General features: G+C 42.1%; 1 protein-coding gene across 1 annotated transcript; it reads left to right on the top strand.

Annotated features, from left to right (window-relative positions):
- The first annotated feature begins 14,418 nt into the window (after positions 1 to 14,418).
- Positions 14,419 to 23,530, top strand: EIF3F (eukaryotic translation initiation factor 3 subunit F). Its single transcript, XM_045371460.2, has 8 exons — positions 14,419 to 14,810; positions 19,000 to 19,070; positions 19,303 to 19,382; positions 20,108 to 20,245; positions 21,797 to 21,888; positions 22,344 to 22,480; positions 22,616 to 22,729; positions 23,304 to 23,530. Exons 1-8 carry the CDS (start codon positions 14,435 to 14,437, stop codon positions 23,379 to 23,381), a joined length of 1,086 nt encoding a protein of 361 aa, XP_045227395.2. The 5' UTR covers positions 14,419 to 14,434; the 3' UTR covers positions 23,382 to 23,530.
- The last annotated feature ends 1,280 nt before the right edge of the window (positions 23,531 to 24,810 follow it).

Here is a 24,810-nt window from a genome sequence, read left to right as displayed (position 1 = left end):
ATTATTCACAATAGTCAAAAATCTGAAACAAATCAAGTATCTATCAACAAGTGACTGGATAAACAAGTTATAGTACATTCATACAATAAAATATTACTCAGCAATGAACAATTGATAGACACAATGCATTGATAAATTTTACAATTGTACTGTGTGAAAGGAGCAGACACAAAGAATTCAAGTTGTTTCTTAGCTACTGGTTGTAAAAAAAATAAAAAATAAAAAAAAAGAATTCAGATTTTGTTATTCCATTTATATGAAATTCTACGATGCGAAAACTAGTCTGTCATAATGCAGAGCAGTGGTTGCCCATGGCCAGATATGACATGGAGTACTACAAAAGGGCCCATGGCACTTTTGAAGTGAGGAAATGTTCCATGTCTTGACTGTGGTGGTGGATACATAGGCCAAGACTTTCTCAAAACTCACTAAACATACACTTTTTTTCCTTTTTTTTTTTTTTTGAGACAGAGTCTCACTCTGTCACCCAAGTTGGAGTGCAATGGCACAATCTCGGCTCACTGCAACCTTCATCTCCCAGGTTGAAGTGATTCTCCTGCCTCAGCCTCCCAAGTAGCTAGGATTATAGGCATGTGCCACCACACCCGACTAAATTTTTGTATTTTTAGTAGAGACAGGGTTTCACCATGTTGGCCAGGCTGGTCTCAAATTCCTGACCTCAGGTAATCTGCCTGCCTTGGCCTCCCAAAGTGCTGGGATTACAGGCGTAAACCACCACACCCGGGCTGAACTATACACTTTAAATGGAGGCAGTTTGTTGTATTATAAATTATACCTCAGTAATGTTGATTAATTAAAGAAAGAATGAGCTCTGATAACTAAACTGTTAATCTTACAAACCTAAGAGAAGTCTGCAAGGACCACTTACTCCAGCAACCAAACAGATCATCGTGAGCTAGTCCCGGAATGTCCAAGGCCAGTAGGGAGGAGACACACCTCTTTATGGATAGGAATCAGGGAGGGACCACAAAGGAGCCTGGGAAGGAATGTCATTGCCAGGGTGAGGTGGCCAGGAGCTGAGCCTGCAGAGGGGGCACCTGGGGGCTGAAAAACGGGTAGCAGGCAGCCAGCTTTGCAGGGAGGGAAGAAGGGAGAGAAGAGGTGTGCCTGAGGCCAGAGTTCTCTAGTAACACTGATGTGAGTATCAGAACTTCAGAACTGCAGAGAGGTGGTAAAGCTACATGACCACCCTTTCTTAGTCAAAGTCTTCTAAAAAGTCTAAAGTGACTCCATCCAAGAGAAGAAAGAGAAGCAAACTGTCTCTGGGGGAAAGCCTCCCCAATTTAGGCCTCAACAACTACCACTCATAAACCAAGCAATGAACTCATAGCCTTGAAAATCTGAGTAAAAATACATAAAAACAAGAAACATAGATTCAGGCCAGGCAAGGTGGCTCATGCCTGTAATCCCAGCATTTTGGGAGGCCAAAGCAGGTGGATTGCTTAAGCTCAGGAGTTCAAGACCAGCCTGGGCAACATGGTGAAGCCTCATCTCTACAAAAATTAGCCAGGCGTGATGACACATGCCTGTAGTCTCAGCTACTCGGGAGGCTGAGGTGAGAAGGTCACTTGAGCCTGGGAGGTCCAGGCTACAGTGAGCTGAGATCATGCCACTGCACTCCAGCCTGGGCAAGAGTGAAACCCTGTCTCAAAAAAAAAAAAAAGAAAGAAGAGACACAGATTCAGACCACTAAGAATTATAGATGTTACATGAAAATGTTTTTAAAATTTAAGGATGTAATTACGAAAATAAGCTTATAAGAAACAAGAAAAAATAGAAAGATTTTTTTAAAAAAATCCTTTTATATAAAAACAAAAAACATAAAATAGAACTTCTACAGATGAAGAATATAATTATTGAAATCTAAAATTCAATATACAGAATAGATAGCAGCTGAAGTCAGAATTAGAGAGCTGAAGCTATGGCCAAAGAATTTATCCAGACAGCAGCATAAACGGATAGGAGATTGAAAATATGAAAGCTTAAAAGACATGGAGAATAAGGTCAGGACAGGCAATATTAAGAGCAAATGGGCCGGGTGCAATGGCTGATGCCTGTAATCCCAGCACTCTGGGAGGCCAAGGTGGGCGGATCACCCGAGGTCAGAAGTTCGAGACCAGCTTGGCCAACATGGCTAAACCCTGTCTCTACTAAAAGTACAAAAATTAGCCAGGCATGGTGGCGCATGTCTGTAATCCCAGCTACTCAGGAGACTGAGGTGGGAGACTAGCTTGAACCCAGGGGGCGGAGGTTGCAGTGAGCCAAGATCGTACCACTGTACTCCAGCCTGGGCAACAGAAACTCTGTCTCACAAAAAAAAAAAAAAAAAAAAAAAAAAAAAAAAAAAACCCACAAACCTACAGATCCAGAAAGAACAATTTATCCCAAGCAGAATACATAGAAAGAAAGCCACCTTAAAATACATCACAATGGAACTGTAGACTCTAAAGACCAAGAGATCTTGAAGCATCCAGAAAGAAAGGACCACCAAGAAACAACAAGGCAAAAAAGAAGCCAGAGATGGCAGAATGTTTTGAAAGTACTAAGATATTACAACTGCTAATTTAGAATTGTACATCCAGGAAAACTGTTTTTCAAAAATGAAATCAAGCCAGGCACGTTGGCATGTGCCTGCAATTCCAGCTACTCAGGAGGCTGGGGTGGAAGGTTCCCTTGAGCCCAGGCAATGCAGCGAAAACTTGTCCTTAAAAAAAAAAAACTGAATGAATGAATGAAAGCAAACCACATTCAGTTTTTAAAAATGTGGACTACCAAGGGAACTGCTCTAAAGAAAATACAAAAAGCTGTACTTCAAGTAGGTGAAAACATTTCAGAAGAAAGTCTTAGAACAGGCCGTACGTGGTGGCTCACACCTGTAATCCCAGCACTTTGGGAGGCTGAGGTGGGCAGATCATGAGGTCAGGAGATTGAGACTATCCTGGTCAACATGGTGAAACCCTGTCTCTACTAAAACAATTTTAAAAAACAAATTAGCTGAGCATGGTGGTGTGCACCTGCAGTCCCAGCTACTCAGGAGGCTGAGGCATGAGAATGGCTTGAACCCAGAAGACTGAGGTTGCAGTGAGCCGAGATCACACCACTCCACTCCAGCCTAGTGACAGGTGAGACTCCATCTCAAAAAAAAAAAAAAAAAAAAAGTCTTAGAATAAAGTCTTGTCCTAGAAAGACAAGAAGAAACAGTGTACAGAGAAAGTGGTAAACATGTAAGCAGATTGAAACATACTGGGTGTTAGCCTTATAAAAAGAATAGTAATAGTGTTTACATCATGTGGCTAGTTCCTCCACCCAGGGGAAATAATGAACAACAGTGTATAAATCAGAATGGGAAATACCAAAGTGAAAGCATGTTAAAGCCCTTGTAACATCATTGGTGCAGTCCTTTAAACAGAGTTAATGCATTAAAAATGCATAATAACTTCTGCACCTGCATGCAGCTGGTGCAATAGCAATGCCTATTTCTCTATCGTCTGGAAAGAACTTGTAGAGGATGATGCAACACCGTGACTATCATAGCTTCCAGTGCCTTGATGAAACCTCAAGGTTTTTGGCCTTTTGGCCAAGCATCTGCCATTTCATATTGTTGCAGCATTTGTTGTGTCCTAGGAGTTGCAACTATCTATAAGTTTGTTGTGGCTAAACGATGAAATAAGGCATATACAGATTTCTGCAGAAATTGTAATTCTACGAACGATTTTGAAGAGATGAAAAAGGCTGGTATCTTTCAGAATGCAAAGTGATATTGGAATGTAAAGAATTTCTGTGGATTGTGTTCCATGGGAGTTTGTCACTAGCCTATGTTCGTGAACTGTGAAACATGAATATGTGGGCAAATGAATAGTTTGTTTTGACAAATAAACAATTAACAAATATGAAAAAATGCATGATACAGTCAAGAGCTGTAATTAAAACACTAAAATTAGAATACGTGCTTCCTAAGTAGTAAACAGGAAGAATAAGAAAATGCAATGAACCAATAACCCCATTTAAAGGCCAAACATAAGGAATGAAGACAACACAGAGGCTGGGCACAGTGGCTCACATCTGTAATCCCAGCATTTTGGGAGGCCAAGTTGGGTGGATCACTTGAGGTCGGGAGTTCAAGACCAGCCTGGACAACATGGTGAAACCATGTCTCTACTAAAAATACAAAAATAAAAAATAAGAGAGAACACAGAAAAGTGAACCAAATAAAAATCAAAAATTAAATGAGTGAGTTTTTCTGGCCAGGCGCGGTGGCTCACACCTGTAATCCTAGCACTTTGGGAGGCCGAGATGGGCAGATCACGAGATCAGGAGATCGAGACCATCCTGGCTAACACGGTTAAACCCCGTCTCTACTAAAAATACAAAAAATTAGCTGGGTGTGGTGGTGGGCGCTTGTAGTCCCAGCTACTCGGGAGGCTGAGCCAGGAGAATAGTGTGAACCCGGGAGGCAGAGCTTGCAGTGAGCCGAGATCACACCACTACACTCCAGCCTGGGCTACAGATCGAGATTCTGTCTCAAAAAAAAATAATAATAATAAATGTAAGAAATTAGTCCAAATACTCAACATAGAAAATGCAAATGGACTAGACTTGCCAAAGCAAAGAGAGAAACAGATCAAATAGTTTAAATATTTAGTTATATGTGTTTATAAGAGTTACACCTCAAGCATAAAGATATGGAATGGTTGAAAGCAAAAAAATGAGGAAAATATATGTGAGGAAATTCTAATCAAAGGGAATCTAGTGTAGCTATATATATTTTTATTTATTTATTTTTAAATAAATAAACTATGAGGTAGGTACTAGAAGGTCAAATATGAAAACAACGTGATCCCTGCCTGAAAAGATGTAGAGTTTAGTAAGGATAACAAACAAAGAAACAGATCATTTATCCCACTTTAGAAGCAGACAAAAGAGGAAATTCACATTTTAGGAAGAAAGCATAGTCCTGAAATATAACCAGTCTATTTTTATCTATTTTTCAAGACAGGCTAACCCTGTTGCCCAGGCTGGAGTGCAGTGGTGCAATCATAGCTCACTGCAGCCTCAAACACCTAGGCTCAAGCCCTCCTTCCACCTCAGCCTCTGAGTAGCTGGGTCTACAGGTACACACTACTACATGTGACTATGATGTAGCTATATTAATTTCAGCAAAATAGACTTTAAGACAAAAGTATCGGCCGGGCGCAATGGCTCATGCCTGTAATCCCAGCATTTTGGGAGGCCGAGGCGGGGCAGATCACGAGGTCAGGAGATCGAGACCATCCTGGCTAACACGGTGAAACCCCATCTCTACTAAAAAGACAAAAAATTAGCCAGGCGTGGTGGCACGCGCCTGTAATCCCAGCTACTCGGGAGGCTGAGGCAGGAGAATTGCTTGAATCCGAGAGGCAGACGTTGCAGTGAGCCGAGATCGTGCCACTGCACTCCAGCCTGGGTGACGAAGCAAGACTCCCTCTCAAAAAAAAAAAAGACAAAAGCATCATTAGGGTTGAAGACAATCAATATGTAATGGTAAAGGTCCAATTCACTAGAAAATTTTAACAATTCTAAGCATATAATAACCTAATTAGATTCAAAGTACTCAATATGTGGTAAAAAAAAAAAAAAATTGACAAAGTTACAGAGAGAAACTAACAACTCCATCATTACATTGAGAAGATACTAACCTTCCTCTCTCAATTGTTGCTAGGTCAAACAAATAAAAAAGATCAATTATATATAGGCTAAAGATCAGAATTAGCAAGCTTTACATAACAGACTTATAGAGTTCTGTGTCCTAAATTTAAATGATAAACATTCTTCTAAGGTACACCTGGACCACTTGATAACACACTTGGCTATAAAGTAAGACACAATTAATTTTTAAAAATAGGTATTGTATAGATATATTCTCTGAAAAAAAAACCAAAATTAAATTGGAAGTTATTAATAAAAAGATAAAGAAAGATGAATTATAGCTTTTGTTTATGAATAGAAAACTGAGTATCACAAAAATATCAGCTCAGCTCAGTAAGTCTTTAGCGTCAATGCAATCTAATCCATCAGGTTTCACAAACTTATCCTAAAATGTACAGGAAAGAGCAAAGGGTAAAGAATAAACAAGACTTTTTTTTTTTTTTTTTGAGACAGAGTCTCGCTCTGTCATCCAGGCTGGAGTGCAGTGGCACGATCTCAGCTCACTGCAAGCTCCTCCTCCCGGGTTCACGCCATTCTCCTGCCTCAGCCTCCTGAGTAGCTGGGACTACAGGCGCCCGCCACCATGCCCAGCTAATTTTTTGTATTTTTAGTACAGACGGGGTTTCACTGTGTTAGCCAGGATGGTCTCGATCTCCTGACCTTGTGATCCACCCTACTTGGCCTCCGAAAGTGTTGGGATTACAGGTGTGAGCCACCGCCCGGCCTAACCAAAATACTTGAAGAAAAAGATGGTAGACAAAAGGGAGAGGCTGCCCTGGATATATTCTAAAACTAAAGTAATTAAGATAACATAATATTGGACCTGCTCTACCGGGTTTCAAAACTAATTCTAAAACTAGAGATGGCGACACATTCTGAGATATTGCTAGATAATTTTGTTGATGTGTGAACATCATAGAGTACTTTCGCAAACCTAGATGGTATAGCCTACCACACACCTAGACTTTATGGCATAGCCTATTGCTGCCACGCTACAAACCTGTACGGCATGTTACTGTACTGAATACTGCAGGCAATTATAACACAATGGTATTTGTGTACCTAAACATAGAAAAGGTACAATAAAAACATGGTATAAAAGTTTTTTAAAATGGTGCAAATGTATAGGGCATTTACCATGAATGAAGCTTGCAGGACTGGAAGTTGCTCAGGGTGAGTCAGTGAGTGAGTGGTAAGTGAATGTAAAGGCCTGGGACATTATTGTATGCTACTGTAGACTTTATAAACACTGGTCACTTAGGCCACACTATTTTTTTTTTATTTTTTTCTTCAATAATAAATTAGGTTTTAGCTTACTATAACTTTTTTACTTTATAAACTTTTTAATAATTTTTTTAACTTTTTGACTCTTTCATAAAAACACCTAGCTTAAAACACACGATGTACAACTACACAAAAATATTTTCTTTATCTCCTTATTCAATAAGCTCTTTTCTATTTTTAAATTTTTAATTTTTTTTTAACTTTTTAAACTTTTTGGTTTAAGACACAAACACATTAACCTAGGCCTACTCAGGGTTAGGATCCTCAGTATCACTGCCTTCCACCTCCACATTCTGTCCCTCTGGAAGGTCTTCGGGGCAGTAACGTGCATGGAGCTGTCATCTCCTTGGATAACAATCCCATCTTCTGGAACACCTCCTGAAGGACCTGCCTGAGGTTGTTTTACAGTTAAATTTATTATATATAAGTAAAAGGCATATTCTGTAAAAAATAATGATAAAAAGTATAGTAGAGTAAATACATAAACTAGAAACATAGTTGTTTATTATTATTATCAAGTGTTATGTACTATACCTAACTGGATGTGCTATGCTTTTATGCAACTCACAGCACAGTACATTTGTTTACACTAGCATCACCACGAACATGTGAGTAATGTATTGCATCACGATGTTACCATGACTACAACACCACTGGGAAATAGGAATTTTTCAGCTCCAAGTATAATCTTGTGGGACCACTGTCTATATGTGGTCCATCATTGACCTAAATATCACTATGTGGTGAACAATTGTATTTCTCTTTTAATGGCACAGTAGATGAATAGGGAAAGGAAGGACAATCCAAAAAACAGAATTTAAAAATCCCACATAGGTTGAAGGATTAAAACAATACTTTAAAAAACATCAAAAATATGTAGACAAAATGCCTGTCTCTGATATTCAAATAGGAAGAATTTCTTAAACCAGACTCAAAAAAGTCCTAGCCATAAGATAAAGTATTGATAAATTTAACTACATTAAAATTAAGATCTGTTCTTCAAAAGACACCTTAAGGAATGTGAAAGGAAAAGCTGAAAAGTTAGAGGACATATTTGTAACATTTATGACTGATAAGGGATTAGTATAAAAATATGTACTGAAGTCCTTTTAAAAAGAAATAAAGAATTCCCTCCCAAAAATAAATAATAAATAGAAAACAACTTATAGAACCTAGTAGAAAACAACCTAATAGTAAAGCATACAGAGAGATTTTTTAAATAGGATTCAAATATATATGGCCACTAAACATATGAAGAGATTTCAACCTAATTAGTAATCAGGAAAATGGAAATTAAACACACAAATAGATACCATTAACTATCCATCCATTTTTCCCAGTTGAGGGAAAAACTAAAACATGACAGTTTATTCATCAATGGGAACTTTTATATACTGTTAGAAAAACGTGTAAATTGGAACAGCCTTTTTGGAAAACAAGTTTGCGTTATCTTGTAAGTATGAATATTCACATATCTTACAACCCAGCTGTCTTAGTCTGTTCAGACCCACACATTGAAATGAGACACAAAATATCACTGACTGGGTGGTTTAAACAACAGAAGTTTATTTTCCCACAGTTCTGGAAGTTAGAAGTCTGACAGCAGGTAACAGCATGGTCAGGTTTGGTGAGGGCTCTGTTCCTGCCTTGCACATGGACACCTTCTCGTTGTGTCCTCACATGAGACACAGAGAAAGACTCTTTGTATAAGGCCACAGGCTTATTGGATTAGGGCCCCACTCTTAACAACCTCATTTAACCTTAATTACCTCCTAAGACCCTATCTCAGATATAGTCATATTGGGGGTTAGAACTCAACACAGAATTTTAAGGAGACAAAATTCAGCCCATACCACTGACTCCCAGGTGCCCAAGAACACATACATAAAAGGATGTTTAAAGCACCAATTTTCATAATATCAACAAATTTAAGCAAGCCACATGTCCACCAACAATAAAATAGAAAATAAATTTTGGTATACTTATACAAAATACTGTCATACATCAGTGAAAATGAAGAATGAGCTGCAGTTCTATGCAACAACATGAATACACATCAGTAAGTTCAAAAGATTACAACTTTCAGTATGATATGCTTTATATTGAGCTCAAAAACTAGCAAAATTCAACAATGTATTGTTTAGTCATACATATATATTTGAAATAAAACTATCACTTTATGCAAATGATAGATACAAAATTCAGGTGAGTACTTATTTCTAAGGGTGGGGCAGTAAGGCAGTGAAATATTGGTGGTTTAACTCATATTGTCTCAAAAGCCAATTGTTAAATTTTTAGGACTTTTGAGAGCCCATTGTTAAACCACTGGTAGCTTGAAATCAGCTATGGTGGGAGTATTTACCCATGGAAATTGGCGAATACTGGAACCAAGAGGCTAGTTGTTAAACATTTACTAGCATACCACTGAATGTAAGCTGTTGCTAGTGTTCTAGTCCTTGGTTTGGGTAGTAGGTTCTGTTCATTATTTTTTAAATGAACAAGGGTTATAGTTCTTAGTTTAGTTAGTAATGTATGTTCATTATATCATTTAAAAAGAATGAATGAATGAAAACAAAGAGGTTCATGAGTGGACCCAAAAAGTGAGCATATTGCGAACCAAGGTGTATGATTGTTACAATTGTGTGCACCTATGGTAGGGAAAAAACAAAAAAAGCATTAAGTTCCTCCATCTGGGGGATATCAAGCGTCAAAAGAATCTCTACTGATAAATGAGGTTAGTATATACCTGGAAGGTACTATCCCACTCTCAGAGAGCAACACACCAGCTTCCAGGAACGAGAGGATGGGCCCATCCAGTCCCATGGAGGTGAGTCTCCTTGGCTCCCTCACCAAGCAAGCCTCTCAATGATCAAGCTCTAGGCCAGAAAAAGTGGATGGTATGACCCATGCGACAGGCACAGAAGGAGCTGGGGCCACACTATCAGCACCCACCATGTGGTCGTGGTTCTTGAGCCAAACTGGGTCCAGCCTCTAAAGTAGCTCAGGCAAGAGGGGTAGCTAACACCAGTAACTCACATTGTTTTCCGCCCCACCCTGGCATAAAGTCAAGGAGGTTGGCCAGGCCTGCTGCTGTTAGAATGGAAGGAACCTGAAGGGGAAGGAGTTAGGGATGGACTAAAGTTAGCAAGCCAGAGAAAGAAGCAGCACCGACTACCAAAACAAGGGAAAAGGAGGAAAGGCTAGAGGTGGGTGTAGAAATGAAGATGTGGAGGTCAGAAATCAGAGAGCTGAGAGAAGGGAATCTCATGTCAAGTCAGCCAGAATGACAGTGGTCTTGGGGATCCTGGCCCTTGGGAGCCCTGGAGACAGACAGATGCTACATGTGATAGGTCACCTGGTCAGGTTGGCTCCCTCAAAAGGGGTGTCGGACAGGGTGGCCAACTAGTTGGTGGGGCCAGGTTCCCTTGATAACATATACCATGCAGAAAGCAGGTCTGAAGTTTGAGGTCTGTGACGCTATTGCTTTCAAGCTGTGTGGCAGCATTCCTTACCACCCCAGTCTGAAAGAGCCTCCAGGCAGAGGGGCCTTAATTGTGCTAAAGTCCACATCGAAAAGGAATGAGACTCACAAAGCCTAAGTAAGGTGCTCAGCTTCCTGTAAACAGCTGACATTGGCAGAGAGAAACTGTGGGAGGCAGCCCACAAGCCTGCCCATGCCAGGCCATCTGCAGAAGGATGGGGTGGCAGCATCACAGGGCATGGGCCAGCTCCGCCCCCTGAGGGAAGCCTTAGTAAGTCCCAATTGACACTTGCTGCAGAGTTGTGGTAGTGTGGGCTCCCCATGTTGGTCCCCCCACAGTTTAAGCTGTAGTTGAGCTCCTTTCATGCCAGATGGTCACTGAGGAGATGGGATAGATACATCAAACTACAGGTCCTAACTTTAATATGGCCCTGGCATATACGGCCCTGGTCTTTTCAGGCAGGACTGTCAATCATGTTGCCAGGACAACCAGGAACCCACATGTGATGGTTAATCCTATGGGTCAACTTGACTGGGCCACGGGGTGCCCAGACATTTAGTCAAATATTATTCTGGGATTGTGAGGGTATTTGGAGATGAGATTCACATTTGAATGAATAGACTGGGTAAAGCGATTGCCTTCCCTAAGAGTGGGTTCATCCAATCAGTTCAGAACCTGAATAGAACAAAAAGGCTGACACTCCTGTGAATAACAGAGACCTCCTCTTGCCTAACTGCTTCAAACTAGGACACAGGTCTTTTCCAGCTTTTTGACTTGAATGGAAACATCAGCTCTTCTTGGGCTCTCAAGCCTGTCAGCTTTCAGTCTGGAACTTATACCGCTGGCTCTTCTGGGTCTCCAGATTGCTCACTGCAGATCTTGAGACTTCTTCCATAATTACAAAAGCCAATTCCTTATAATAAATCTCTTTCTATATATATCCTGTTGGTTTTGTTTTTCTGTAGAACCCTGACTAATACACTCGTACAATACATTGCCCATCTACATGGGGACAGTCTATTTTCTCTCTTCCCATACCTCTGCCCTTTTCCTGATGAACCCAGGCCCCAGAGATCTCTCATCCAGCCACTGAAAAGCCGGCATTTGGGATATACGCACTCTCATCCTGGCCAGTCAGCCTCCCAGAAAGACCACACCAACCATCTGTACTCTCCTGCTCCTGGGCTATGTTGCTGGAGAAAAATCACAAGAGCTGGCCAGATTCTCGAGCTCTCCAGGCTCAGTGGGTGCTCCCATAATTGATCAATGCCTTCAATAGCTCACTCTCAGACCCTCCTCCTAACACTGTCCATTCCCCCAAGGCTTATCCCTGCCCTTGCACTGCCATTTGCGGCAAGATCACCTTGCCTCAACTTACCTGAGAAAAACGTCATTTGCAGGAGGTTCTGCAACTTCCCTCCTCTCCCCAACTCAATTTGTCTCTGCTTCTTCATCCATCTCCTTCTCTTTCCTCCCAGAGAGAAAGGTCTTTAAGACATTGGTATTGTTTCATGCGTCCGTGTGAAGAGACCACCAAACAGGCTTTGTGTGAGCAACATGGCTGTTTATTTCACCTGGGTGCAGGCGGGCTGAGTCCAAAAAGAGAGTCAGCAAAGGGTGGTGGATTATCATTAGTTCTTATAGGTTTTGGGATAGGCGGTGGGGTAAGAGCAATATTTTGGGGGCAGGGGGTAGACCTCACAAAGTACATTCTCAAGGGTGGGGAGAATTTTAAAGAACCTTCTTAAGGGTGGGGGAGATTACAAAGTACACTGATCAGTTAGGTTGGGGCAGAAACAAATCACAATGGTGGAATATCAGTTAAGGCTATTTTCACTTTTGTGGATCTTCAGTTGCTTCAGGTCATCTGGATGTATACATGCAGGTCACTGGGGATATGATGGCTTAGCTTGGGCTCAGAGGCCTGACAGATATAAAGGCAAAGTTCTTGAAGGCAAAGTGTCCACACCAACCCAGATCAACACATAGATAGGATGTCTCAAAGGTGTGCATGGTCAGTTAGAGGCAGCAACACTTCTTCAACTGGGTTCTGTCCTCTGGCCTTTTTCCCATGAGATGATCTCAGTGGACTGTCCTTGACTCAGGCACACCCCTACTAAGCACCCAGAAGGGAGGCCAGGCCCAGGGCAGTCTCTCCAGCGTGCCCTTCAGCCTGTGCAAGACCATCTAGGCTTCTCGATGTGGATCCACCTTTTGCCCTGTTTCATTAGATATTTTTTCACACTTGTACTTGTATATTTAATATTTCTCTCTCCTCTATATCGTTATCCTCAGTCTAAAATATACTTGAAACACTTCTATCCTAAACTGTCTGCCTCTCAATCCTGCTGTTTCCCTGGCTATTTCCTTAAATGTCCCCTTTCCTTCCCAGACAACTTCCTGAAAGAAAAGCTGGCACTTGCTGCTTTCAGCTCAGACTGGCCATTCTCTCACACCAGATTTCTAGTTTCTGTGCTCACCCCACCCTCAGTGCCACTGACGTTGCTCTACTAGGGTTGCTAAAAACTCCAGGTCATCAAATCCAAGAGTTACTTTTCAACTTCTTCTGATTGGCTGTTCACCTGTGTTTTGGGGAACTAAAAAAAAGAATGCATGTCTACACAGAGTATTGACAGGGGAGCAGGATCATGTGAATTCTAATAATGGACGATTTCTCCAAGGATAAATCACCTTTTGGGCATAGAATCAGGGATAAGAAGTTCAACCTCACCTATCCACTTGCCAGCTGGACACTAGGACTTGACCTAATTAAGGGAGTCGATGGTTTTTTGTTTTTGGTTTTTTTTGTTTGTTTGTTTTTTGTTTTGTTTTGTCTTTACAGGCAGATGTTATCATCCCCATTATACCAAGAAGGAAATTGAGGCTCAGAAAAAAACTTGTAGATTGCCCCAAGTTACACAGTGGGTTACAGTCAGAGCTCCCTCCATCACACAGTGATAATAGCTTTGACTTAATAACTACCGTATATCAGGCATGTGCTGAGAGCTTTACAAGGCAGTACCTCATATAATCCTCTCCTGAAGTACAGACTAGTTTACACAACTTATACAACTCCACTTGAATGTCTAATGGACATCTCAAAGGTGACACATCCAGAAATGAAATCAGGATATTTTCCCTCAAACCTGCTCTACCTACAGCTTTTGCTATCTCAATTGATGGTGACTTCATCCTACTAATCGCTCAGTACAAAAAAAATATTGCAGTCCTCCATGACTCCTCTCTTTCACGCCTCATATACAATTTCTCAGGAAACCCTATTGAAACTACCTTCAAAATATATCCATAATCTTCCCACTTCTCAGAACTTCTACTGCTACCAGCCTGATCCCAGCCACCATCATCTCTCACTTAGATTACCTAGTGGCCTCCCAGCAGGTCTCCCTGCTTTTCCCTCTCTCACCTCCCTCTCCTCACCTCTCCCCATCCTCCAGACTATTCTCAAAGCAGCAGGAGAAATCCAGCTAAGTTCTCCTTCTCGCTCATTGCAGCCTCGAGCTCCTGGGCTCAAACGATCCTTCCTCTGCGATCCCCCAAAGTGCTGAGATTACAGGCGTGAGCCACGCCCGGCCTTAAAATCCTTTTTAAAGGCACTTTGACATCCATTATCTCATTTAAGTCTAAAACACGAATTTCGACCTTCGCGCTGCTTTCTGGTTCCACCTGGCGGCAGCTGCACAAAGTGTTTCTCTTCGAAGGCCCTCCCAAGTTTATCCGGAACTATTAAGCCCAGGGCTTCCTCAGTGCTCCTCGGGCCAAAAGCAGAGAGCACAAATTCCGGAAGAAATTACCAACAGCGGGACCATTTCAGTTCTCCGGCAAGTATCACCAGTAACCAATAAGCAAAAAGCTCTAGCTCACGTGGTGTATTTCAGCCTATCAAGCTCCTGATATTCATGAACGCTGTCATTTCCGCTCCTGCCTCCTTCTTTCTCGACAAGATGGCCACACCGGTGGTATCAGCAAGTGGTCCTCCGGCCACGCCAGCCCCAGCCCCGGTGGCGGTACCAGCATCGGCCTCAGCCTCAGTCCCAGCGCCAACGCCAGCACCGGCTGCGGCTGCGGTTCCCGCTGCGGCTCCAGCCGCATCTTCAGACCCTGCGGCAGCAGCGGCTACAACTGCCGCTCCTGGCCAGACCCCGGCGTCGGCGCAAGCTCCAGCGCAGACCCCAGCGCCCGCTCTGCCTGGTCCTGCTCTCCCAGGGCCCTTCCCCGGCGGCCGCGTGGTCAGGCTGCACCCAGTGATTTTGGCCTCCATTGTGGACAGCTACGAGAGACGCAATGAGGGTGCTGCCCGAGTTATCGGGACCCTGTTGGGTGAGTGGTCAGAGAAGTTAACATTCTTTTCTTTCTCCCGCTTCTCATTTATCTCACTCCCTTGTCTCATTAATTCTTTAATTCCTGGCGTCCTACCGTCCTTTCCTCTCATCCCCATGACCTCTTAATCTATATCTCCATCCTGTCTTCTGCTATGACTTATCTTCTCAAGCACTTGCACCTCTCCTCTCTTCTCCTGCCGGATTGCCGTCACTTTGAGCGACAAGATACACAAAGAGTAGTTGTGTCATTTACTGAATATTTTATGCCAGTGGTTTACATTTTTTAATGTTCCCGACAGCAGTTTACGGCAAGTATGATGAGCCCCATCTGCCAGAGATGAGTTCACACGCCGAGTGGGAAGTCCGGAACCCTTGACTCCCTATCCCAGTGACCACGTATTTCTCCCTTATCCACTGACTAAATGTCATTGTTTTCCAGGTATTGACAGAGTTTTCTAACCAGTTGGCAAAGGAGTGGGGACGTTTGTAAAAAGGCATTCCTCCCAACAAGTAAACCGGTTTGGCTGGAACCCACTTGGGGTTTTATAGTATTCTGCTGTCCTAAAGGTCTGAGCCTGATCATTCCCTGTCCCTCGGTGTCCTCTAATGTTAGTACCTAATGTGAGAAACCCTGTTCCCCCATTTTCCATTTGGACGAAAAACAGTTGTATTATCTGTTTATATTTCTGCCCTTAACCTTCAGGTCGAAAAATGACCCATTCTCTTCCTGTGTTCCAAATTTGGGGAGTAGATATTTTATGTTAAAGTAGTTTGTAAAATGGAAAAGCACTAAAGAGGGACTGTTGATAATAAATTCCTTTCTGGAGACTATACTGGTCCCGTGAAATTCATATCCATTCCATCTTAGTGCCAGATTTTAAATAGCTTTGTGAATCCACTTTATTTACAAGCATCCTTTCTCTTTCATACTCTTGAACATGTACTAGTTCTTACACCATAGAAGACAATTGTATATTGCAAAGCAGACAAGATTTGTAAGCAGACTTCACAAAACATTTGTCATGTCACTTGGAGCAAATTGCCTAAAATCTGTTCTGTCAGGAACTATTTTAGACTTAGTCTTTGTGAGAGCTGAATTAAAAACTTCTGACTATGCTAGCACACATTAGGTACAGCTGTTAGTTGCAGTTCACCACATCAGGCCTGGACCACCCCAATGCTTACAGACACACATTCTCTCTCCTTTATCTTTGACAGTATAGCATTTTACAGAAACTTAAATTCACGTCTTCTGAACATTGCTTGTCTTTTCTCAGACCAAGCTTTTGTGTTTTCTTTGCCAGAATTGTTTTCCCTGCTGTCCTTCGTTTGTTTAAGCTTTACCTATCTTCCAGGTTCCCAGCAACAACATTAAGTGCCAGTCCTCCATCCCATACCTGGACCCTCACTCCATTCTTAACCTTACACAGCATGATGGTGTTCTGTAACTGTGCCCTACTCTGAGCTTCTGTAATAAATTATTTTTACATCACTGACCTGGCACTCAGCAGATACATACTTTTTTGGCTGCACTTCCTAATTTTCCAAGCTTGCTAGAGCTATTTAAAGAAACAATTCATTACCCATGATTTATGCTTTAGTGCCCCAAATATTCCAGTGATCCTATCAGACCAGGTATAATCTAATCTACATCCTCATATCCTCTTCCAGACTGGAATCGTGGTACAGTGCTATAGGTGTTATGGAGGCAGTACTTAAGAATAAAGAATAGATTCTGCTTGCTATGAACTTATTTCCTTAGATATTCACAAAACATTTCATTTGTCTAAATGAAGTCATTGGTGCTTTTTTTGTACCATAAAACAGTTAGGAATTTAGAATTCAAAGTGTAATAAAGTGAACTCTCCTGTAACCTTAAAACTCGAGGTAGAAATATACTCTTAAATGCAAATAATTAGAATGTAATATAATAAATGTTCTAATAGAAGGGTGTCATGGTGGCATGGAAATACAGAAGACTTAACTGTTTCAGAAGGTTGGGGAAGAGTTCACAAAGAAGATGACGTTTGAGCTGGGCATTAAAGCAACTACAAGAAGTATAAAAAAGTGGTAAATCCACTATCTGAAACATTCAGTATTACAGGAATGTAGCTGACAGGAGGTAGAGCAGGAAATGAAGCTAGCAGAGGGCAGAGCCCTAAGAAGTATTAAATAATTACAAGTGAAAGTGCTGTGAAGGGAATTACCTGGATCCCTGAGAAGACAAAATGGAACTCTAACCTCATTTGAAGCTCTCTGGGGAAGCTCCTGAGCATTTCGGCTAACACTGAATAGGAATTAAAAATCACTCTGTAGTGAGTGAGTTGAGAGATAGGAAATAGAGTTGATAGGACTTGGTGTGATCAGAGGTGAGGGATTAGAAGAAAATATCAAGGATGACTTCTATATCTCTGGTTAAGTGTAGAAGAAGAAAGGGAAGGTAGGGGTTGACTTCAGTCTGGGTTGTATTTGTTTTGAGATGCCCAGTGAGCATTCTGGTGGAGTTGTCAAGTAGAAAATGGAATATAAAGGTCTGGAGTGCAAAAGAGATGTGGGCAAGTATGTCAGGTTAGGAATTATGTCATTGGAATATAGAAGGTAACTGAACCCATGAAATTGGATGAGATCACCTAAAGCAGGGATTGGCAAACTTTCTGTAAAGATCCAGACAGTAAATATTTTAGGCTTTGTGTGCAGTCTCTATCACAACTACTTAATTCTGCCTTTATAGCAAGAAAGCAGCCATAAAAAAAGTTGGCATGTAAACTTTATTCACCAAAAACATTTCTACATCAGGGCCTGGCCTAGAAAAGGAACCTTGAGTAAAAAGACAAGAGAACAAAGACAAAACCCTAAAAACCTAAAAAGTCAGGAAGAAGTAGCCAACAAGGAAGATTAGAAAGGTAGGAAGAAAACTGGAAGGAAAGTTAAGATGGGAAGTAAGTGGTCAAGTCTGTTCAATGCTGATGAGAGGTCAAATAAGATAAAGGATATATGCACATTCGGTTTAGGGACATAGTTTCATTGAAAGGAGCAGAAACTATAGGGAGTTGGAATTAGAGAAACACTGGTAGATAAAGACAACACTGTAATTTCTGGTGGAGAGGGAAACCCTTGAATAGGTTTCAACCCCTTGGGAGGTTCCAATAGATTAGAAGAGAACAGAAAACTCAAACCGAATGGTCTTAGGTCAAGAAACAAATGTAGTGGTAATAAAAAATTTAAAAAATTTTAAAAAGAAAGAAATACAGCCTGGTCGCGGTGGCTCACACCTGTAATCCCAGCACTTTGGGAGGCTGAGGCAGGCAGATCACTTGAGGTCAGGTGGGCAGATCACTTGAGGTCAGGAGTTCAAGACCAGCCTGGCCAACATGGTGAAACCCCGTCTCTACTAAAAATACAAAAATTAGCTGGGTGTAGTGGCGCACACCTGTAGTCCCAGCTACTTGGGAAGCTGAGGCAGGAGAATCACTTGAACCCGGGAGGCAGAGGTTGCAGTGAGCCGAGATTGCACCACTGCACTCCAGCCTGGGCGACAGCAAGAGTTCGTCTCAGGAAAAAAAAAAAAATATATATATATATACACACACACACACACACATTCCCATTTTATTTATATATATATAATGGGAATAAAGGTATCAGAACTAGAACAAAAGTTTGTGGTAAAAGACTGACATCTAAGGTTTGCAGATAGATTTCTGGATGATGATAAGGTTAAGACTGACCATGGGACCAGATGGCTAAAGGGAGATACAGATGAAGCTCCCGATGTCTCAGTGTCTGAAACGTGGCTGCTGTGTTAGCAGTCTATGTGGCCATTAAAATCTTCCAGGTACCTCTGCAGATTATATTACAGGGAGAAAGTCTAGAGGCTGAAAGACAAAGGCCATAGAGTGAAGGTCTGGAATAGGCTAGTAGTGGAGAGTAACAGGCAAAAGGAGACCTTGTAAAGGAAGAATATACCCTATTTGGTGATGATTAGAGGGATAAGCTGGTGATCACACCAGAGTTTCAGTTCCTGGAGAATTCTGGTCCCATTGATGCACCGGACTAAACTTGGAGCTAATGAGTTCAGTTAGGTGTTCATTGACATTGAAGAGATGATCAAAAGCATTTCAAAAGTAGTTGGAGGTTGTTGGGAGCCCTAGGATTGTATAACACATGAACGATTCTCTCTTTCACAGGAACTGTCGACAAGCACTCAGTGGAGGTCACCAATTGCTTTTCAGTGCCACACAATGAGTCAGAAGATGAAGTGAGTAGGAATCCAAGCTGTCCCTCTATAGTTTTTAGCTGTTCATTTGCTAGGCTCCCCTCACGGCCCCTCCCACACTCATAACTAGAGCTCCTGTAGCCAAGGAGCTTCTTCTCATTTGTACGTACTTCCTGGGCTTCTTCTGTTTATTGGGGGTGGCCTCTTGTCCTTTTTAACCAATTTTTCTTTGGACTTCTGGCTTCTTAGCTTACTTTCCTGCCTTCCCTGTTAGGTGGCTGTTGACATGGAATTTGCTAAGAACATGTATGAACTGCATAAAAAAGTTTCTCCAAATGAGCTCATCCTGGGCTGGTAAGTTGGGGAGGTGGGGGTTGGGGCTAATGGAAAATCTCTCCGTGATTGCCAGTGTCTTTTGCTACTGGATTGGATCTTATCCTCTTCCTTTTGGAGACAAGAGTATTGCAAGTGTATTACTGACTGTGAGCAGTGGCTCAATGCCTGTAATCCCAGCTGGGAGGCTGAGGCAAGAGGATCACTTGAGCCCAGTAGTTCAAGATCAGCCTGAGCAAAATAATGAGACCCTGACTCTACAAATACATGTTTTAAAAACTTAGCCAGACATGATGACACACACCTATAGTCCTAGCTACTTAGGAGGCTAAGGCTAGAGAATCACTTGAGGCCAGGAATTTGAAGCTGCAGTGAGCTATAATAATGCCATGCCACTGCACTCCAGACTGAGTGACAGAGTGAGACCCTGTCTCTAAAAAACAAAAAAGGAAAGTGTGTTACCTGTAGGAACTGTGAATTCAGTGGGTTTTGCTGGTGGTTCTGATCCTGTGGGGCCAGGATATTTTGAATTACCTTGTAAGAGACTTGGAATTTTCAGCAGCACTAAGTCAGCCTTTGATTTTATTTGACATAGTTTTCAATGTATATATTGTTCTTGGCATTTGGTATCACTAGGTATCCCTACCATAGAGGTATTGGGTACCCTAAAGACACCCATGCCACTGTTGTGTTTGATGTTGATGTCACATATAGACATGAGTCTGCAACTGTGTTCCATTTCACAGGTACGCTACAGGCCATGACATCACAGAGCACTCTGTGCTAATCCATGAGTACTACAGCCGAGAGGCCCCCAACCCCATCCACCTCACTGTGGACACAAGTCTCCAGAACGGCCGCATGAGCATCAAAGCCTATGTCAGGTGACCACAGTCTTGGGCTACAAGGGCATAAAACCATGCCTAGATGCCATCCCTCCCCCACCCCAAGCAAGGTTCATTCCTTCCGTGTGTAACTTGCTGTGTTCCTCTCTCTCAACAGTTATTCAAACGGTTTCACTCTGAAACAGAATCTGTTCCTATAATTTGTACCGCTGATCCTAGTTGTACTCCAGTTTCTACTCATTGCCCTTTTAAGTATTTGAGCAAGCTATCAAGTCATCTTTTGTAGAACCTAATTATCCATAGTTCCTACAGCCAGTCATCACATGGTATTTGAGCAAGCTATCAAGTCGTCTTTTGTAGAACCTGACTCCATAGTTCCTACAGCCAGTCATCATGTGGTATTCTTGTCATGATCCTTCACCACATTCATTACTTTTCTGAATTACCCATTAGTTTGTCATCGTCTCTAGAACTCAGCGCAGTACTCAGGGTAGTACGTATTAAAGGATGACTGTCCTTATTTTGAACACATTAATTAACCCAGGATTGAGTGCAGTTTTAATGACAGTGACATTACAGTGAACACATTGAGCTTGCAGGTGGTTAAAATGCCAGTTAAGGGGGATGTTGGGAAAGGCCCTGGTGGTGTGCTGAGGAAGCAGCTGTGGGAGTTGGAAGCAGCTGTGGGAGTTGGAAAGTCAGAGGGAAGGCAGCTGTTAGTGCATCTGTTAGGCTGTTGATTTCGTGCTGGTTCTGTGTCTGACACTGACAAAGCCAGTTAACTCTTACACAGTAAGACAAAGATGGTGGATGCCAAGTCTTTATGAGCCAGTTGGCATACCACTAAGCACTAGCCATTGCCTGACTTCTTAGCCTTCCCAAGTATTTCAGACTCCTCAAGATCCAGTATATATATATATATATATATATGATCCAGCTGGATGGATGGGTGGGTGGGTGGATGGATGGATGGATGGATGGATGGATGGATGGATGGATGGATGGATGGATAGATAGATAGATAGATAGATAGATAGATAGATAGATAGATAGATAGATAGATAGATAGATACGATAGATAGAGAGTTGACATAGTAAAGTATAGATCCAGGTATATAATTGACATAGTAAAAACAATACCTTTAGTGAGATTACTTATAGCACCCAATCTGATTTGGTGAGCAGGAGTTGGTTTCCTTTTTCAATGCTGATGAAGGGGTTGGTCCCAGAAAAGACTTGTCTCTGTCTCTTTTCCATGGTGGGCAGCTATATAGACAGCCAACTCCATGGGTAATTGAGTCCTGTCCTCTCATCACTGACACTGCACCGTGTGTGAAGTAATCCTCTAAAGGGACCAGGCCAGGTGCAAAGGTTGCGTCCCCTCTTACAGATCAAAGGTTTGGTATGTGGGACAAGCTAAGGGGAGAAAGTAACTTTTGCTCCCATGAGACCTCGGGTTCATTTGGTCCCACCCTTCCTGTCTTAGAACCTTGGGAGCCATATTCCTGCTGTATCTGCATTCTCAGCCCAGAATAGACATGGAAACCCTCTCCCAAGGCCATCTGTTTACCTTGGCTTCTCCTTCCTCAGTACTTTAATGGGTGTCCCTGGGAGGACCATGGGAGTGATGTTCACACCTCTGACAGTGAAATACGCATACTATGACACTGAACGCATCGGAGGTGAGTAACCTTTCCATACTCTCTTGAGAGGTCATAGGCGTTTTCAGGGAAGGGGGCTGCTGTTCTGCAACAAGGATGGAGGCCTTGGGTGGTTTAAAAAGGGACTATTGATCTAAGGTTTGTGAAGACTAGAAGTTACAGTCATCTCTTGTATAAATGGGATTTAAGGAGTTATTTGAGAAACTGTTAAAGGTGGGAAATTATCAGCACCAGAGGCCACATGACCATTCATATGAGATCAAAACCGGTGATGAGCATACCAGGTAAAAGGAGTTGAGCTCTGTTAGGAGGAAGAAAAGCTGATAAGGGCACAGCAGGGAGTGTGATTGAGCAGACTGTCTAAGGGGAGGTGGGAAACAGAGTTAGCAGGACTTTAAGGCCATCTCTTTCCTGGTGGGATGACTGAATTCTCTCTCTTACTGCCCACCACTGCCACTGCCACCCAACTTCCACAGTTGACCTGATCATGAAGACCTGCTTTAGCCCCAACAGAGTGATTGGACTCTCAAGTGACTTGCAGCAAGTAGGAGGGGCATCAGCTCGCATCCAGGATGCCCTGAGCACAGTGTTGCAATATGCAGAGGATGTACTGGTGAGAGGGGAAAGAAAAAACAAAGGGGGAGGACATAGTTCTCCATCCTGGGATTACTGAGGCAGGTGCTGATGAAATGGTAGGGCGCAGTGGTTATAATTAACTGCCTCATTGAGTCTTTGTTTTGGTGCTCAGTCTGGAAAGGTGTCAGCTGACAATACTGTGGGCCGCTTCCTGATGAGCCTGGTTAACCAAGTACCCAAAATAGTTCCCGATGACTTCGAGACCATGCTCAACAGCAACATCAATGTGAGTGCCCTTCCTGAGCCCCTGCTTGCCTGGTTTCTTCCCCTACCTCAGCACATACACTCAAATGTGAAGAGTTGGGTGAGGTGGCCTGGAGTAGGATAGAGACAGGGCTTCACCTATAGCCCCATGGAAGTCCAGGTTGGGAGGAAGGAAGAGGTGTGGTATGCATGTTTGGAGACTTCTTCCTTCTCCCGTGATTACATTGTCTCATTTACTGCTGATGCTACTGTGACTTACTGTCTAAATTTGTGATAGAAAGAAACACTAAAATTCAGAGGTTAAGGAAAATGCAATTACTTGTTTTCCCCATCTGAGTTCACGGACCCCCTATATTCCATCCATGGGTTTCAGCTAAGGCACCCCTAGACTGTAAGTGTCTCAGTAGAGATAAGAAAGTCTTCTCAAGCATTTCTTTTCTGTCGTCTACCTTTTTGACTTTTATTCGGTCTCTCCCAGCTGTCATTTATCCACAACTGTCCTCATACCTAGTGCCCACCATAGAGCCAGCCAGTGCCAGCCTTTTTGCTCCCTTTCCACCCAACCCCCCACTCATTGTGTATTCTTTGTCTTCCAGGACCTGCTGATGGTGACCTACCTGGCCAACCTCACACAGTCACAGATTGCCCTCAATGAAAAACTTGTAAACCTGTGAATGGACCCCAAGCAGTACGCCTGCTGGTATAGGTCTTAAACCCAGGACTCAGAAGTGAAGGAGAAATGGGTTTTTTGTGGTCTTGAGTCACACTGAGACAGTCAACTGTGTGTGACTCTAATAAACATAGCCTACCTTTTGTAAATTAATTTCATCTTATGTGAGTTTATTGCCGGGTGGAAGGGAGGAAAATGTTTTAGATCACACAGAAACCAGGAAGTGAATATTGTAGGTAAAAAAGTTGGTTATGTGTTTGGCAGGTTACTGTTTTACCAAACTGTTCTTTTGGTTTTCAATATGGAAAGGTGTCCATTGGCAAAACTGTACCTTTTCTTGAGGATTCGTGTGATTTCTGTAGGAAATGAAAATAAGAATCCATGGAGAAAAAATAGCTGAGAAAATTGGATGCTTAATCTAAACTAAAAGAGTAGAGTGTGTAGTCACTATCTTAAAATACATTAATAGTAAGATGGAGCTGTCTGCCACTTTAGTTTGGGGAGGGACAATTAAGATCTGTGGGTTAAAGATTAAAGAGGTTTCCCCAAAACTTCAGAAAATTCTTAGGTGCTATCTGTAACTTGAGGGTACAGCCTTCAGTTATATTGAGGTCTGCCAGTGGCTCAATTTGAGCAAAGACTAGATGGCATTTCCCAGAGGCTTTGTAGGCTAGAGTACTTGCCTGTGTAACTTCAGACATCCGTTTCCTCTGGTATCCTGGAGTTCCACCTCACCACTGTGTGTCTTAGAAAGAAACAAGTCATTATTCAAGAACTCAGGAAATTACATATTGGAGTGAAAAGGTGGATGAAGGCAATGGGGAATCAAAAAGGCCTGGATCCTAGTTCTGAGGTATGTGTAGCCTTAGGAAAGATAAATTATTATAAAAGTCATAAGATATGGATCATAAACATACATAGTCCATTAGGGTATTATGAGGATTCCATGAATTAATAAATGTCAGGTTAATCACCACTTGTAGAGAATAGCGCCTGGTATGTAGTAAGCACAGATAAGTGGTAGATGCTATGATACCTAAAGCTGAATAGTTTGAAAGTAATAAGCAATATGAACCCCAGCCTGGAATTCAGTTCTGAGATATGTACCTTAGGAAATACAAGTTATGGGAGTCATAAAGTATGGATAGTAATGATAGATACTTTCTTACAGGTAGGGAAGTGTAAACAGATCTTACTGGCAAAATGGTAATGACAGGCCAAACTGTGAGGTTAAAAGTAGAGAGCATGGTGGGAAGAAGGTTAATCGAGTCAAAAAAGTTTTCTTACATTTTTGGGAGTAGCCAGTTAATATCAACTTAGTCTTTTTAAGTATGCATGATAAAATTCCAAGGTTAATTGCTAGAAGTATATATAATCCCTAAATGAATAGTGATGAGAAATGGTGGGATAATAGGCAAGAAACAAAATTTTAA

Source organism: Macaca fascicularis, chromosome 14, assembly GCF_037993035.2.
Source record: "Macaca fascicularis isolate 582-1 chromosome 14, T2T-MFA8v1.1".
Lineage (NCBI taxonomy): Eukaryota > Metazoa > Chordata > Mammalia > Primates > Cercopithecidae > Macaca > Macaca fascicularis.
The sequence above is the reverse complement of the archived record's forward strand: the minus strand, read 5'-3'. Positions and strand labels throughout refer to the sequence as shown.

What these genes read in the sequence shown, in the direction of transcription:
- EIF3F (XM_045371460.2), top strand. Translation starts at nt 14,435, where the DNA reads ATGGCCACACCGGTGGTATCAGCAAGTGGTCCTCCGGCCACGCCAGCC. An exon ending in AGTTATCGGGACCCTGTTGG is followed by an intron (nt 14,811 to 18,999) that starts GTGAGTGGTCAG and finishes TCTCTTTCACAG; the next exon opens with GAACTGTCGACAAGCACTCA. An exon ending in TGCTCAACAGCAACATCAAT is followed by an intron (nt 22,730 to 23,303) that starts GTGAGTGCCCTT and finishes TTTGTCTTCCAG; the next exon opens with GACCTGCTGATGGTGACCTA.